Source organism: Mucor velutinosus, assembly GCF_035048745.1.
Source record: "Mucor velutinosus strain NIH1002 chromosome Unknown tig00000041, whole genome shotgun sequence".
In the NCBI taxonomy this organism is placed as follows: Eukaryota; Fungi; Mucoromycota; class Mucoromycetes; order Mucorales; family Mucoraceae; genus Mucor; species Mucor velutinosus.
In genome coordinates, this window is record NW_027041905.1 from 3,894,074 (window position 1) to 3,908,431 (window position 14,358).

Consider the following 14,358-nt stretch of genomic DNA (forward strand, 5'->3'; position numbering starts at 1 on the left):
ATCTTTGAAATATCATATGTATTTTTGCTTTTGATGAAGGTGTGAATATTTCGATTTACCAATTACAAGATGGTTAACAACCTAGAGAAACTATATAAATACATGCATCATTTGAGGTCGTTTTTCTTTCTACTTTCAATTCGTCTCATCCATCTTATTCAATGCCTGGGCCTGTTACTCTGTTTTCAACTATCGGTGCTGTAGGCGCTGCTGCCAGTGCTGTCGTCTATGCAACCAAAGCTCAATCGCTTCCAGATCAGGTATGAAATCAAGTCGACTAATACAATTACCAACCGTATGTACTCATCCTTTTATAATATGCAGACCTCATCTAAGAACAATGATAATGTTGTAATGGCCTCTTCTTATTCATCTTTCTCTAGCAATAAGAAACTGCGTATTGGCCATCGAAATGATATTCATGTTCTTATGTTCGTCGTCAGTAAAGACTAAATGGACATCATTGCTTAACATGCATCTCATCACTCTCATTCACAATTATCATATTTCTCACTATATATCAATTCAATCATTCATTTTATTCAATTATATACTATCATTAAAAAAAAAAAAGTCAATCCCAATCCATACATTCATAGTTGTTTTTGGGAAGACTACATTTAACGCTTTAAAAAATACACCAGTTGTCGCTCATAATCGACCGTTTTGACGCAAGAAGGCTTCACCAATTTGTCCAGCACACTCAAGACGACATTATTATCATGGTAGATACCCAACCAAATGCCAACCCATGAAATGGAGGCTGATAAATATACCTTTCGCATTCGTGCGATGGCTTGGATTCGGATGCGATCTGAATAATGGTCCATAAGTGATCGAAATGCGGGGTATGGGTTGTGATGATACAGTCGAAAGAATAAGAGCGAGTTTTGTGAAGAAATAGACTTAATTAACTTCTTAACGAAACGATACTCATGCGTGTTTGTCTCAAGACAGGCGATACGTTGTGCTGCCTTGATAAGGTTCTCATTATAGCAACATTCGAATACGATATTCAAGGTGGTATAATAAATTTTGGCGTTTGTGTAATCCTAGACAGAATATTCAGTTACCATATAAGCAAAACTCTTAAATTTAACCCTTTTCTGCCTTGACTTACCTGAAGCTCATACAATTCCATCAATCCCGAGAGGCTTTTGACTAATTCCTGGTTATTTGATGCCTTGATACAGCAATCGATGGATGCCTCATAGACTGCACATGCTGATCAGCTCGCTGCACATCCTTTTGGCTTGCAATCCACGGCACAACCCTCAGCTTACCTTGATTGGCAAATTTGAAGTCTCCACGACTCCATTGGCTAGAAAAGATGCCTTCTCGCAGTTTTCGGAAGAGATCTACAATGGCTTCCCACTTGTTTTTGTCTTGTGTTCCTGCAATTTCTGCCAACTTTACCTGAATATGCGACCATAATTCATGTTGCAACTGGACATTTCTCAAGCTATATAAAGTGCAATGTTTATTAAATGTTATAATCAACTACTTTGCTATGCAGTGTCTTGCTTATCGCACCTTTTGTCGTCGTTTGCATTCGACCGGCTCACCAGGGACAAGTCTTGAACGTTTTCGCTTCGCTTGGTTTGAGAGTCTTTGTCCCAATCACGGGTAGTTTTTTTCAAGCCTTCAGGCGTGATAGCTACAGCACCAAATCAGTACATTTTGCAATGGTCAAACCCGTTTTCAATTGCTTACATTGACCCTTGTTCCAATTATAGTTTATGTTTCTCAAGCGGTCAGTGCCTGTTGTTATGCAAGCGAGTTAGTTGCTGCTGTGCGTAGTAGATGCACTCTCAGTGCCAAACACCCGGTAAGTTTACCAGCAATCTCTGTATATTCACGATAACCTCTGCTACCAGTAGTAGCTTTTTGCGTATCATCGGCAGGGGGATCAAAGATTCTCACAGTTAATCCTTCCAAGGGTTGTTTGGACATGTCTGAATCTTGTCAACCAATTGAGAAGGAAATATCAATCAAGCGATGAAAATGCAAAAAAAGTGTATTATTCAATCAAACATGGGACTGGTGTTAGCATCCACCACTCATCCAGCGTGATGCCCCTACAGTGGAATGCATAGTATAGAGCCAGAATAGACTCTGTAGAGCCTCTGTAAGAGATGGTGAAGCCAGTATGGTGCTCTTTCAATAGCCATCGTCTTCAACTGTTTGTTCTATCATCAACCGAAATCGAGAAATGAGATACCACCTTCCATGGTTTGGAACAGTGATTCACACCCAGCGCGATAGTGTGTGGACATTTGGCAATGCCATTTTGAATTTGGTTGTTCCTCAACACTCCCTTTTGTCAAATTTCTTTTTTCGATCACCACCATCTACCTCTGGCATCGTTTCAAATGGAAAGAGGAGAACCATCATCCGCAGCAGAAAGATCACCAAAGAATAAAGAGCATCCGCCTATCGATGAAGCCATTGCTCTCATTATCTCTGGTCAGACAAACGCAGAAAACGTAGCTACCTTAGACACGTTGACAACAGCTCAATTACTCTCCTATACGTCTGACGGCCTCGATCCTTTAACTGTGTTGAATCCAGTAACACACTCTTTGGCCTATTTGTATTTCATGTAATGTGTACACTGGAGAGAACATTGAATGACGAATGCCTTGGGTACTGACGTATATGAATCGGTAGTGGAGCAAGAAGCAAGGATGCCACAGCAAGTAATGGAAAGCATTTGTTTGAGATGCTTAGTCACTTTATCCAGGTATTTGATCCTGAGCAGATTCAAGCAGCACCTACTCGATGTGAGTTTTTCATTTGGATCGCATCATCAGCATGTGCAACTGACCGATTTCTTCAGTCACCATCATTGGAAAGGCTTTATTGCATCTTACCAAAGTCCTGAAACAGGTAGGCTTAGGCTTGTTTGCACTCGATCACAATTTAAATGTGTATCTGTCTGTAGCCTCTTTTACCGCTGCAATCATTCAAAACTGCCATTGAGCGATTTTCATTAAACCAACCCACATTGACATCGCTTCATGCACCCTTCATTCGAGTAAGCATTCCCACATGTCGATAGGACGAACAACACTAACGAACGAGCGGTAGGCCTGCATTTCAGCGAAACAATATAGATTTCCTCTGGATTTATTGAATCGAGACATTGAAATTTTGGATACCACAGTAAGTAATCTATCACAGCACTCACAGTAGGCATCCTGATTCACAGCTGTATGTGGCAGAAAAACGACATCAATATCCAACGCTTCCTGGAATACTACTATTATGGAGCTCTCGTCTACATAGGCAACTTGAACTATGATCGTGCCTTGGACTTTTTATCCATCGCCATCTCAGTACCCACTCAAAAAGCGATCAGTGCTATTCAAGTAGCAGCCTACAGGTACTTTGTGCTCGCTTCATTGATTGTGGATGGACAAGTGCGCACACTGCCTAAATATACAGCTCAGGGGGTAGAGAAGGTCTGTAGAACGCATGCCAGCGCTTATTTGAGCTTGGTCAAGGCATTCACAGACACCGATCTCGCCATGTTTCATGATGTGGCATCCAAGCATTCAGGCATTTTTGAAGCAGTAAGTAGGGAGTAGGGCCTCTGCTTGTGATCTTTGCATGCTAACGATACAACAGAACAAGCACATGGGGCTAGTGAAGCAGTGTTTACAGTCGCTGCGTCGCAAAATCATCAAGGAGCTGACAAACGTGTATATTACAGTTGGATTGAACGAAATGGCAGAGAAAATTGGAGGTGTTACAGCTCGAGAATTGGAGCTGATTCTGATCGAGATGATTAACCAAAAGCAAGTATCGGCTACCATGTCCATCACTGAGCAGCATGTCAAGATGGTCCATTTCATTGATCAACCCGACAAGAAGGAGATCAACTTGGAGGATCGCATATTCAGCATTGCTGCCATCAATGAGCGTGTGTCTATCATGAACAAATTGGAAGGCTTGAATCGAGATTTCCAGACAAAGGTAACCTTTATTGGATGTTGACAAAGTTATGTTGCAGCAGACTAATGTACTCATCTATAGTACATGACGCTCAGTGCCAACGGTGGTCAATTAGCTTCTGCTTCGTATGATGAAGATTTCGACATTTCAGTGGATGATGACAATAAGGCTTTCTCTTGAGTAATACAAAATATAGGATAAATAAAGGGAAATAAAATCTATATGTATATAATAAGCTATTATTTTTTGTCAGTGGCAGTTGCGGCTGTAGATGTGCTGCTAGTAGTAGATGTCTTTTTGTCTGTGCCGGTGGCAGTGGCTGCCTTGCTGACTTCATCCACAGCCAGCTGTCCTGTTTGGACACCTACAACAAGTCGGGTTAATTTCATTCATGCGCGACTGTCGATAAAATCACACTTTACTTTGGCTGAGAGGCACAGCATGTACCGGTCTTTTGTGTGCGGCCTTCTTTTTCTTTTGAGGTCGAATAACAGTGACAGGGACAGGAGATTTATGCACAAGATAGGTGGAGATGGAGCCCATCAGTAATCTATGTTATTTTGGCATGAAAAATAGTGAATCTTGTACCACCGCATGATGCTTACCCTTTCATAGTGCCTCTACCTCGACTTCCACAGACAACCATGGTTAATGGCAGCTCCTCAATCTATGCAATACGTTACTCGCCTTGTTTACTGCTTTGCATCCTTATTGCTCTCTTACCAGACTAAATAAAATGTCCTTTACTCTTCCACAGATGGCATAAGTGATCAATTCTACATCAAATAGCAGCATCTGGCCCAATGTCTTTTTTGCCTCTTCTGTTACAGTATCCGATGCCTTCTTCAGCTATTTCAAACAAACCATTCAATCACCCCATAATGTATCACGCAGCTTGACAGCAAAACATACCTCTTTGGATAGGGACAATCCGGCCTCCTTGACAGCTTCCGGGTTGTCCTCTCGATTCACAGCTGTAACCACGTACAGCTTGTCTCCATCACGCATCATGGTACCCATTGTCCATTCAATGGCATGATAACTCTCGTCACTAAAATCACAGGCGACCAGATAGGATCTACATCTTCTGTTTGGCTTTAAATCGCTGCTTAATGCGCCTTCGGGTCCAGCACCGTAATGGTTTGACACTACAATACGATCGGGTTTTTTTGTAACAGTGGGTTTATCAGCAAACACTAGCAGCTGACGACGCGTGGAGACGCTTTGGCTTCTGAGTGATTTTGAACGGGGCCGCTGTTGTTGAGCAGGTTGTGGTGGTTCTGTATTTGCAGGAATAAAGCGATTGGCTTCGGTGATTCGCATCAATTCGTCATCTGTATCTGAGTCCTCCTCCATCTCTTTTGGCACAGATGTTGGGCTCACCATCGGGGAGATGTCCAGAGCGCCTTTTGCCGTGGTTGTGGTAGTTTCAGTGGTAGCAGGTGCGTGGTTGAGCGTGAGGCTCTTGGGAGGTGTCTTACAAGGAGGGCTGTCGTCAATGATGATTTGCTGCTGCTCCTCCACTTCATCTTCGTCGTCCTCGTTCTCCACGCCCTCATGCTTTACATTTTGACATTCTTCGTCCTGGAGACATGAATCTTCTCCATGATGCGCACTGATTTTGTTGGGATCCTCCTTGTCTATGATGATAGCGGGTGGCACTCGGTTATCTTGAGGATCTACGTCATTGATCTCTTTGAATCCTTGGAGGAGCTCTGGATTCTTGATGGCAGGGTCCTCTGTTGTGAGTGGATGTTCGGGCATGGTGTCGTCGTTTAATGCGACTATAGGTATATTCATCGTGCTCTTGAAATTACCCGAAAACGAAAGATGAGTGAAAAGAAGAGAAAAGAAGGGTCGAATGGAAAAAAGAGAAAACTTTTGTTTGCATGTTTGGAGTCACACAGAATCGAAAGGAGAACCACAAATGATGCACTTTTCGGTTGCAGTATGTCGCACCAAAACTGGGAATTAAAGCACTACTATCTTAGCATGGAAATGGATTTAGCTGCCATGGCTGGCGAACCAATCTTGAACGTTAAAATGAGCCCGATGAACAAGGATCCATCACGAAATTGTGCTTCACGCATGTCGTACACTTCTATAAATGACATGCTTTTCGTGTTTATTCAAAAAATTTACAATTGCTCGAGTCTTGCTTTGACTTCCTTGACCATATCAGCTTGCTGGATAGTGACACCGCCACCTTGAGCTTCGTTCTTGGATCTCATGTCCTTGATACGCACCTCACCCTTTTCTAATTCATCTTTACCAATGATAATGGCCAAGGGGATCATATCCTTCTCACAGACATCAAACTGCTTATCTAATCTAGGCTTGTTCTTGAACATGTAAGAGGCCTTGATATCGGCATCCCAGAGTGTCTTGGCAATAGCCATTCTCTCCTTCAAAAGACCATCACCTACAGCAATAACCAACACCTCGGTTTCGTTACTCTTGATTTCCTCGGCCTTTTGCTTGGACATCAGGATGGAAAAGACACGCTCAACACCAATGGAGACACCGACACAGGGGATTTGAAGGTTGGGTTGACCCTTCTTGTTCTTACCCGAGAACATACCGACCAAGTTATCGTAACGACCACCAGCAGCGATGGAGCCAACACCCACAGTAGATTCATCCAACTCTCCGTTCTCCTTCTTCTTGGGCAAGACACCTTCAGCAAGCTTGGGAGGAGCAGACTTTTCAGTAACAGCTTCGTAGATGATACCGGTATAATAATCTAAACCTCTGGCCAAACTGAGATCAAAGGACATTCTATCCAAGACCTCAAAAACTTCCAAGTAGTCAAACAAGGTCTCCATGTCCTTGAGACCAGCAGCAGCACTGGCATTGGCCATCAATACCTCATCCTTCTTCAACATGTCTAGTAAATCACGACCGCCCTTGTGCTTGACGTACTCGCCAATCTTGTCAGCTGCCTCAACTGCTAATCCCTTCTCTTCCACCATCTCCTTCTTGACATCGGCCCAAGGCAATTTATCGAGCTTATCGACAGCAGATGAAATGGGACGAATGTTGTCTTCAGGCACACCGCACACTTCAAAGATACCGTCCAAAATCTTGCGATGATTCAACTTGACAGTGAACTTGCCGACCTCCAAGTTAGTAAGAGCTTCCACCAAAATTCTCAAGATTTCTGCATCAGGAATCATGCTGTCATAAGAACCAGCAATGTCAAAATCACATTGATAGAATTCTCTCATACGGCCCTTGGTCATGGCTGGTTGATCACGACGGTACACCTTGGCAATCTGGTAACGCTTGATGTTTTGGTATTCTTTGCCGTTCATAGCCAAGAAACGGGCAAAGGGAACGGTCAAATCGTAACGAAGAGAGCACTCCTCACCACCTTGATCTGCCAAATCGTAAATCAATTTACTGTCTTCACCGTATTTGCCAGCAAGAATTTCCTATGTCTTTCTGTTACTCGACATGTCGCCGCGTGCGAGTGTCTCGATGCTTGTGCTTACCTTGAGTTCAAAGACAGGAGTATCGATAGTGACAGCACCGTGCTTCTTGAAGACTTTGGTAATGGTGCTGAATACCTTTTCACGGATGGCCATGTCTTTGTCGTTATAATCTTTGGTACCCTACATATGGCATCATCAGTGATCTGCTATAGCAAACACTCCACCACAAGGCTTACCTTGGCAGTCTTTAATGTAAAGCTGGATTTGGCAGGCTTGCTAGACTTTTTGGCAGGGTCGGCACCTTCAAGCAGAGCCAATTCCTTTTTGAGAGCGAGTAAATTTTGAACCTCTTGATCGATTTCAGCCTTGTCAGCTTTGGCAGACTTTAATTGACGCACTTTGAGTCCTTGTGCTTCGATGCTTTGAGCAAGCTGCTCTTTGAGACCTGCTTCTTGTTGTTGAGTAGCCATGATGCTCTAATGTTGTTGTTACTTTTGATGTAAGAAAGAAGCTGCCATGATGAAAAAAGTTTTTCGTATTTATACCACCCTGACTGGGTTCTAATGATGTGTATACTTTTGAAAAAGGAATATGAGTCAGAGAGGAACAAGTGTTGTTTACTTGTTACATTCGTAAAGCAATTTACTTTAGAAAATGGATATAGTATCACACTAGAAGTGTAACATTGACTCGCTCAGAGTCATGAGCAATTATGACCGCAGTAATGTTGGTCTAGAGTGCAATGTCGAGAAATGAAATGCCCATCACATTGGGTGGCAGTAATACAGAAGCGAGCGTATTGCAAGTCTGCCAGACACGTCTGGTCTATCACTCATATTCAGATAGGGCCGGCTACTGGTAATCAAAAGCCTTATTGGCGATGCGAATGCTATGAGGACAATTGCAATTGACATTTGGCGGCCTTTCGAGACATTGAGAATATGAAATGTGGTTCCTAAACCCATTATTTTTGCTGATATAGCTATCCATGCATCATGTCAACGGTATGTTATTAAACAACTTGTTTCTACAAGACATAGCTGATAGGATCAAGCGTTCTGATGAACATCTGGCATTTGAACCGCTGCTGTTGTAATGACGTGGTTGTCAAGTATGCTCCAATTGAAATCCTTTGATTGCAACTATCAAAATTTACAACTCAAGTTGCAAAAAATTTATAGGCTTCAACCTTCTTTCATCTTTTATTCTATATTCGCAATGAGTTTAACTAAGGCAGATCCCAATAAGCAAGGCTGGGAAGACTCTGTAAGCATCACTATGATCGCAGCTTCAATGATCCTCCCTCTTAACATTGACTCTTCAGGAATTCCCCATCGTTTGTGAAACTTGTTTAGGTGATAATCCCTATGTTCGCATGGTATGGTTGATATGTGTAGAGATACTCGACTATAGACCCAATGCTGACAATGATTAAATTTACAGACCAAGCAGCCATTTGGAAAAGAGTGCAAGGTATACCTCATCAAGCGATTGCTGGACTACGCGCGTTTACTCACATTTCATAGATTTGTCAACGTCCTTACACTGTTTTCCGCTGGTTACCTGGTACCAATGCTAGATATAAAAAGACTGAAATCTGCCAGACCTGCGCCAAAGTAAAGAACGTTTGTCAGACCTGTGTTTTGGATTTACAATACGGTAACGAGTTTCCACGCAGTAACTGTCAATCACATTACTAATCATCATGTCTTGAACCAGGTTTGCCTGTCGAAGTCAGAGACAAAGCACTGAACCTCAAATCAGAAGCCCCTTCCACAGATATCAATCGACAGTATTTTGCACAAAACCTCGCCTCAAAGGTAATTTGATCTGCAACATAGGATGTGGAGGCATGAGGCTGATGCTATTATTGAATCAACCTAGGTAGAGGATGGTGGCGATGGAGAGGGAATCTACGATGCTGCCAAATTGACACCAGAGAGCCGTGATATCCTGAGCAAATTAGCAAGAAGCGAACCTTATTATAAACGCAACAGAGCTCATATCTGTTCCTTCTTTCTCAAGGGTGAATGTAAGCGTGGAGAAGGATGTCCATATAGACACGAGCTTCCTGGGGAGAATCAATCGACCGTGAAACAAAACATCACAGATCGTTACAATGGTGTGAATGATCCAGTTGCAAGCAAGATGCTGAATAGAGTTCGTGGTAGCAATAGTGGTTTAACACCACCCGCCGATAAGACTGTGGTAAGTTGTTTGGATTTTGGTGACAATGCTCAGCCCAATAACATGCCAATGTAGACTACACTATTTGTTACGGGCGTCGAATCAGAGATCACTCAAGACGATTTACAGTAAGGAGAGGGAGATGATTAGCAAAAGGGAGAACATATATTGATGAACAATATAACTAGGGGCTTCTTTTATGTTTTTGGTGATATCAAATCAATTATCGTTGCCCACAAAACAAAGTGTGCTTTCATCAATTTCTCTACAAGAACATCAGCAGAACTGGCAGCAGATAAAGTGGCCGAAGTTGGATTGAAATTGAAGGGGCACGCACTCAAGGTGGTCTGGGCTAAACCCAAACCTCACTCCGGCAAGAGCAACAGCAGCAGTAAGTGAGATTGTTCAGTCAGCCAATGTATAATCACTAACCTGCGTGGGTAGAACCTATAGATTTCAACAAGATGCAGCCACCTGCTCCACCAAGCATGTCTGGCAAAGAAACACAGAAATATCCTAGTCAGAATCCCAGTGCTCAAGGATCGACCTAATTCACCTAATAAAGTTTTGTGTAATCTGCCAAGTGGAACAAGAAATCTGCGTATGTTTCAATCTGTAATTTTTGTTGAGGAGTAGTAGAAGGGGTTAATAAAGTTGGACTTTTTCTTTTTGGGATTTTCTCTCTCTCTCTCTTTTTCCTCTATTACTCTTTCTATTCATTCGTATCTCTTTACGATGATTGTGATCAACTCAAATCAAAGAAAGCCTCTGCTATTAACAGCTGGCTGTCTGTTATTCTGCATCTTCTTCTTCTTTTGGCCCCTAAAAGCGCCGAACAATCAGAAAGCAACAACCTCACATTCATCTCTCATCAACCATCCAAATCTACCAGACCCGTCTCTACCACCTGCTTGGCACAATACAACTCGTGTGAAGGCTGCGTTTGTTATCTTGACCAGAAACAATGAATTGGATGCCTTGAGAAAGACCATTCAACAATTGGAAGCAAGATTCAATCACAAGTTCAACTATCCATATGTGTTTCTGAATGATGTCGAGTTCACACAAGAGTTCAAGGACCTCACTTCGAGCTTAACCAACGCAGAAACAAAGTATGGTATGTGTGTCATGGCAGCATCAATAAGTGGCGCTTCATACTGGAACAAGCAAGTGTCACTAATTATAAACATTAGGCGTTATCCCACAGGAACATTGGCGTTATCCGGATTGGATTGATGTTGAAAAGGCAGATAGATTACGTAAAAAGATGGGCGATGAGGGTATCATTTACGGCGATAACCTTTCTTATAGACACATGTGCAGGCAAGTCATCTAGTGAGATAGAGAGAGCGAGAGCAAAAGAGAGAGAGAGAGAGAAAGGGTTCGAAAACTAACGCAAGACATTCTGGGTAGATTCGAAAGTGGGTTCTTTTTCAGACATCCCTTGATGGAGGAATACGAATTTTACTGGCGCGTAGAGCCTAGTGTGGAATTTTTTTGCGATATTGATTACGACCCATTCTTGTACATGAAGGAAAACAACAAGAAATATGGATGGACAATTTCCCTCATTGAATTCGAAGCTACTATTCCTACTCTGTGGGAAACGACAAAGGCATTTATGAAGGAGCATCCTGATATGATTCCAAAGAACAATTTGATGAACTTTGTTTCAAATGATAATGGAAAGAACTACAACTTGTGTCACTTTTGGAGCAACTTTGAGATTGCCGATCTTAAGTTCCTGAGAAGCCCTGAATATACAGCATTTTTTGATTATCTCGACAAATCTGGAGGATTCTTCTATGAAAGGTAATTGGGAAACTCTGCAATTGAAGGCAAAAGAGAGAGGTTAATGTCTGCTGTGTTGTAGATGGGGAGATGCGCCTGTGCATTCCATTGCTGTGGGTATCTTTTTAAACAAATCAGAAGTACACTTTTTCAATGACATCGGCTACAAGCATGAGCCTTTCATGCACTGTCCTGTTGCTCGTGAGTTGCAGAAAAAGTGCCATTGCAATGCAGACGACAATTTTGGTAAGGAAGCTATCAGATTTATCACTCATACATGTTGGACTCATTCAATTAAAATTCAGATTTGACCCCAAATTCTTGTATGCGCAGATGGGTAGAAATTTCTTGAATATTATAAATTTATATACGTTTACAGTGTAATATAGCAATACAAAAATCATTATTAAAACTTTTACAGCAACGGCAATCTTTTTATTGGATTGAGGGCACAATTGGTCAAAGGATACCGCATCTCAGGTGCAAGTGAGCGGTGGCAATTCTTCACATATCATTAACTCATGCGGACTCAATGTATAGTGTGTCTTTCAGCAATCCGCAACCAACACTCCAAGTGTCATGGGCAATGCCGATTAGAAAGACTGGTATTGAGATTTATCATTAGAATATAATGAACAATTTACGCCGATTGAGCCTGTGCTTCATATTCAAAATTACTCATCGAAACTCAAATGACATAGCCAGGCCATTATATATGGTAACACGCTTCAATCCACAGCTCCTTCTTCTTGTTGTAAGCTTCCAAGATCATCAATGCTAATCATGGAAATATCGCGTAGACTTGGCCAACATTCAAAATTAGTTAAATCGCTGGCTGTCATTTGGTCAGCAACTGTCAATTCGACCTGGTTTCTCCAGTATTATGAATCTTTAGACGGTCTCCCTGGCTACTGGAATGTATAGAGTACACAAGATTCTGACCAAATCATGAAGGGGACGTCGTATATTTTGGACCCAAGACGTTTACAGCATGATAGATTCAAAGTAAAGCTTCTGAATGGCTTTTATTTTATTTGTACAAGGTTTGTCTTTCCTAATATATAACCAAAAATGTCATTGTGCAAAATCATCAGTTTTTGGAAGTAATAACAAGGTAAAAACTTGGATAGTACCTAGTGCACTACGTTAATACCGATCATACAGCTTTCACCATATATTAAATTTAAAAGACATCACCACGCACATGAAACTGTTTAGCTGTTGTTACATCAAATGATTGCATCAAATGATTGCATCTTATCTTCATTTAGATTTAAAAAAGAATGTAAACTTTAACTATTTGGATATCCTTTTATTACAAACACTATATTATGATAAATGACAGATCAATAGGGGATCAATGATGAATTCGTAATAATAAGTCGATGATAATAATCAGTTGTCAACTGTATCTAAAACAAAAAGCAAAAAGCTTCTTTATTACAGGGTATCTAACTAGCTTAAATATGGTAGATCCCTGGTCAATGACTACTACGTTGAGATGGTATATAAATAGCAGGCCACTGGGGCCTTATGGATTGTTGGTATAGCTTGTTGAGAGGCCACCTAAGTCGATATGTTTCATGTAGTGTAGGTGGATCTCGACATATTGACATCAGGGAGATTGAATGTATTGTAGTTCTTGAGGCACCCGTGCACACACAATTGACTGGATTTGTAAACATAGATGTGATGTGATACGATAAACATCATCTATGCTGCTACACTGTAAAAGGTGGCTTGAGGAGAAAGTGAATGTAGCCTAAGATGCATGCTTGTATGCAACAATCAATAGGAAATCAACTAGTTGTAACCCTTCGCTGCTTCAACCTCTTAGCCAATCAGATTGCTTAAAAACTCCGCTGACCTAAAAAAAATTTTGCGAGGGTTTCCCCCTGTTTTGAGGTGAGGCAAAATTTTAAGCGCCGCTATAATAGCAATATAGCCGCTGCTATCATCAAACTTCCCCCAGGCGCTAGAGCATGCCTTACTTACATCACCTAGCTTTAAATTCTGGCATTGAGACCCTCAATCATCACTAAAGTAAGTAGTGATAACCAAGTGAAGGCAGCCTATCTACCTCCTAGCCTCGGATAGAGTCTTGTTGAGCTTCAGGGATAGGCACATCCACACAACATAAAAAAAAAAGGTATGCTTCAAAGAAACATAATAATAATAAAAGAAAGAAGAAAAGAACATACTATTATAGGAGTATAGTAGTATGTAGGCAAAAAATGGATACTCACACAAAGTGAGTACTCAAAAGAAAAGTATAACAAGTACAACATCAGAGACGTTCAAAACAGCTCGTTGTTGTTGCAACAAAAATGCATACATGAGCAACATGCATGGTAATAGTCGGATGTAAAGCAACACAATCAACAAAAGAATAATAAGAAAAATGCAACAAGGAAAACATCATGAATGCATTATCATGAGAAAAAAAAGCAATAATACAATCTTTCAAAGAAGTTTTATATCATTGCGACCAAAAAAGAAAAGATACTTACCACTTACCATTGTTGTATTCACACATATAACTGTTCCTGAATCATAATGTCGTAGATTGAATTGAGCAATAAACTATGCACATATGGAGCATATGTAAATAAGCTGTTCAACATGTAAACGATAATCATGATATTCACATAAGCTAAGTTTCGATAAGCTATTCTCTATATGTCAAAAGATAGCAGATAAGGAATGTAAGTAATTAACGTTGCCAAGAGCTACTAAAGATATTTAGACTGATCATCTATATCTGAAATAATTACCATTTAGCATAAGTGAGGATTGACACTAAAACTTAGCATGAGAACACCATTCTAGAGGGGTGTGTAAGCAATCCATAAATCATACATATAAATAGCAGTAGACATTCACCCTTCCCTTTTCTCTCTATCTGATTTTACTGAAAATAAAAAGACATATCCATTCTCACGTATTTCAGACAGTTACAACAACCATCACCGTAGATAGACCAGAGTAT

The 14,358-nt window shown here is 41.1% G+C and overlaps 8 protein-coding genes across 8 annotated transcripts; 5 read left to right on the plus strand and 3 right to left on the minus strand.

Annotated features, from left to right (window-relative positions):
• Positions 1–161: 161 nt before the first annotated feature.
• ATC70_001477 (Ammonium transporter) lies at positions 162–453 on the plus strand (the record flags this gene model as incomplete). Its single annotated transcript, XM_064820872.1, has 2 exons — positions 162–260; positions 325–453. The coding sequence occupies 2 exons, from the start codon at positions 162–164 to the stop codon at positions 451–453; spliced, it is 228 nt and encodes a 75-aa protein (XP_064684792.1).
• Positions 454–620: 167 nt separating this feature from the next.
• ATC70_001478 (uncharacterized protein) lies at positions 621–1,953 on the minus strand (the record flags this gene model as incomplete). Its single annotated transcript, XM_064820873.1, has 6 exons — positions 621–1,052; positions 1,121–1,215; positions 1,284–1,462; positions 1,534–1,657; positions 1,714–1,761; positions 1,839–1,953. 6 exons carry the CDS (start codon positions 1,951–1,953, stop codon positions 621–623), a joined length of 993 nt encoding a protein of 330 aa, XP_064684793.1.
• Positions 1,954–2,372: 419 nt separating this feature from the next.
• ATC70_001479 (uncharacterized protein) lies at positions 2,373–4,137 on the plus strand (the record flags this gene model as incomplete). The annotated part of the gene is made up of 8 exons (XM_064820874.1): positions 2,373–2,602; positions 2,671–2,783; positions 2,840–2,889; positions 2,945–3,037; positions 3,091–3,165; positions 3,225–3,575; positions 3,631–3,978; positions 4,039–4,137. 8 exons carry the CDS (start codon positions 2,373–2,375, stop codon positions 4,135–4,137), a joined length of 1,359 nt encoding a protein of 452 aa, XP_064684794.1.
• A 59-nt stretch (positions 4,138–4,196) lies between these two features.
• ATC70_001480 (uncharacterized protein) lies at positions 4,197–5,721 on the minus strand (the record flags this gene model as incomplete). Its single annotated transcript, XM_064820875.1, has 5 exons — positions 4,197–4,321; positions 4,380–4,507; positions 4,563–4,624; positions 4,681–4,806; positions 4,870–5,721. The coding sequence occupies 5 exons, from the start codon at positions 5,719–5,721 to the stop codon at positions 4,197–4,199; spliced, it is 1,293 nt and encodes a 430-aa protein (XP_064684795.1).
• Positions 5,722–6,095: 374 nt separating this feature from the next.
• On the minus strand, positions 6,096–7,861 carry HEM12 (Uroporphyrinogen decarboxylase in heme biosynthesis; the record flags this gene model as incomplete). The annotated part of the gene is made up of 3 exons (XM_064820876.1): positions 6,096–7,391; positions 7,452–7,571; positions 7,628–7,861. The coding sequence occupies 3 exons, from the start codon at positions 7,859–7,861 to the stop codon at positions 6,096–6,098; spliced, it is 1,650 nt and encodes a 549-aa protein (XP_064684796.1).
• A 748-nt stretch (positions 7,862–8,609) lies between these two features.
• On the plus strand, positions 8,610–10,129 carry ATC70_001482 (uncharacterized protein; the record flags this gene model as incomplete). Its single annotated transcript, XM_064820877.1, has 9 exons — positions 8,610–8,657; positions 8,716–8,769; positions 8,835–8,864; positions 8,918–9,050; positions 9,111–9,211; positions 9,276–9,599; positions 9,654–9,706; positions 9,767–9,969; positions 10,023–10,129. The coding sequence occupies 9 exons, from the start codon at positions 8,610–8,612 to the stop codon at positions 10,127–10,129; spliced, it is 1,053 nt and encodes a 350-aa protein (XP_064684797.1).
• A 184-nt stretch (positions 10,130–10,313) lies between these two features.
• Positions 10,314–10,914, plus strand: ATC70_001483 (uncharacterized protein; the record flags this gene model as incomplete). The annotated part of the gene is made up of 2 exons (XM_064820878.1): positions 10,314–10,695; positions 10,772–10,914. 2 exons carry the CDS (start codon positions 10,314–10,316, stop codon positions 10,912–10,914), a joined length of 525 nt encoding a protein of 174 aa, XP_064684798.1.
• A 111-nt stretch (positions 10,915–11,025) lies between these two features.
• PFK26_1 (6-phosphofructo-2-kinase) lies at positions 11,026–11,721 on the plus strand (the record flags this gene model as incomplete). Its single annotated transcript, XM_064820879.1, has 3 exons — positions 11,026–11,390; positions 11,452–11,615; positions 11,675–11,721. The coding sequence occupies 3 exons, from the start codon at positions 11,026–11,028 to the stop codon at positions 11,719–11,721; spliced, it is 576 nt and encodes a 191-aa protein (XP_064684799.1).
• Positions 11,722–14,358: the final 2,637 nt, after the last annotated feature.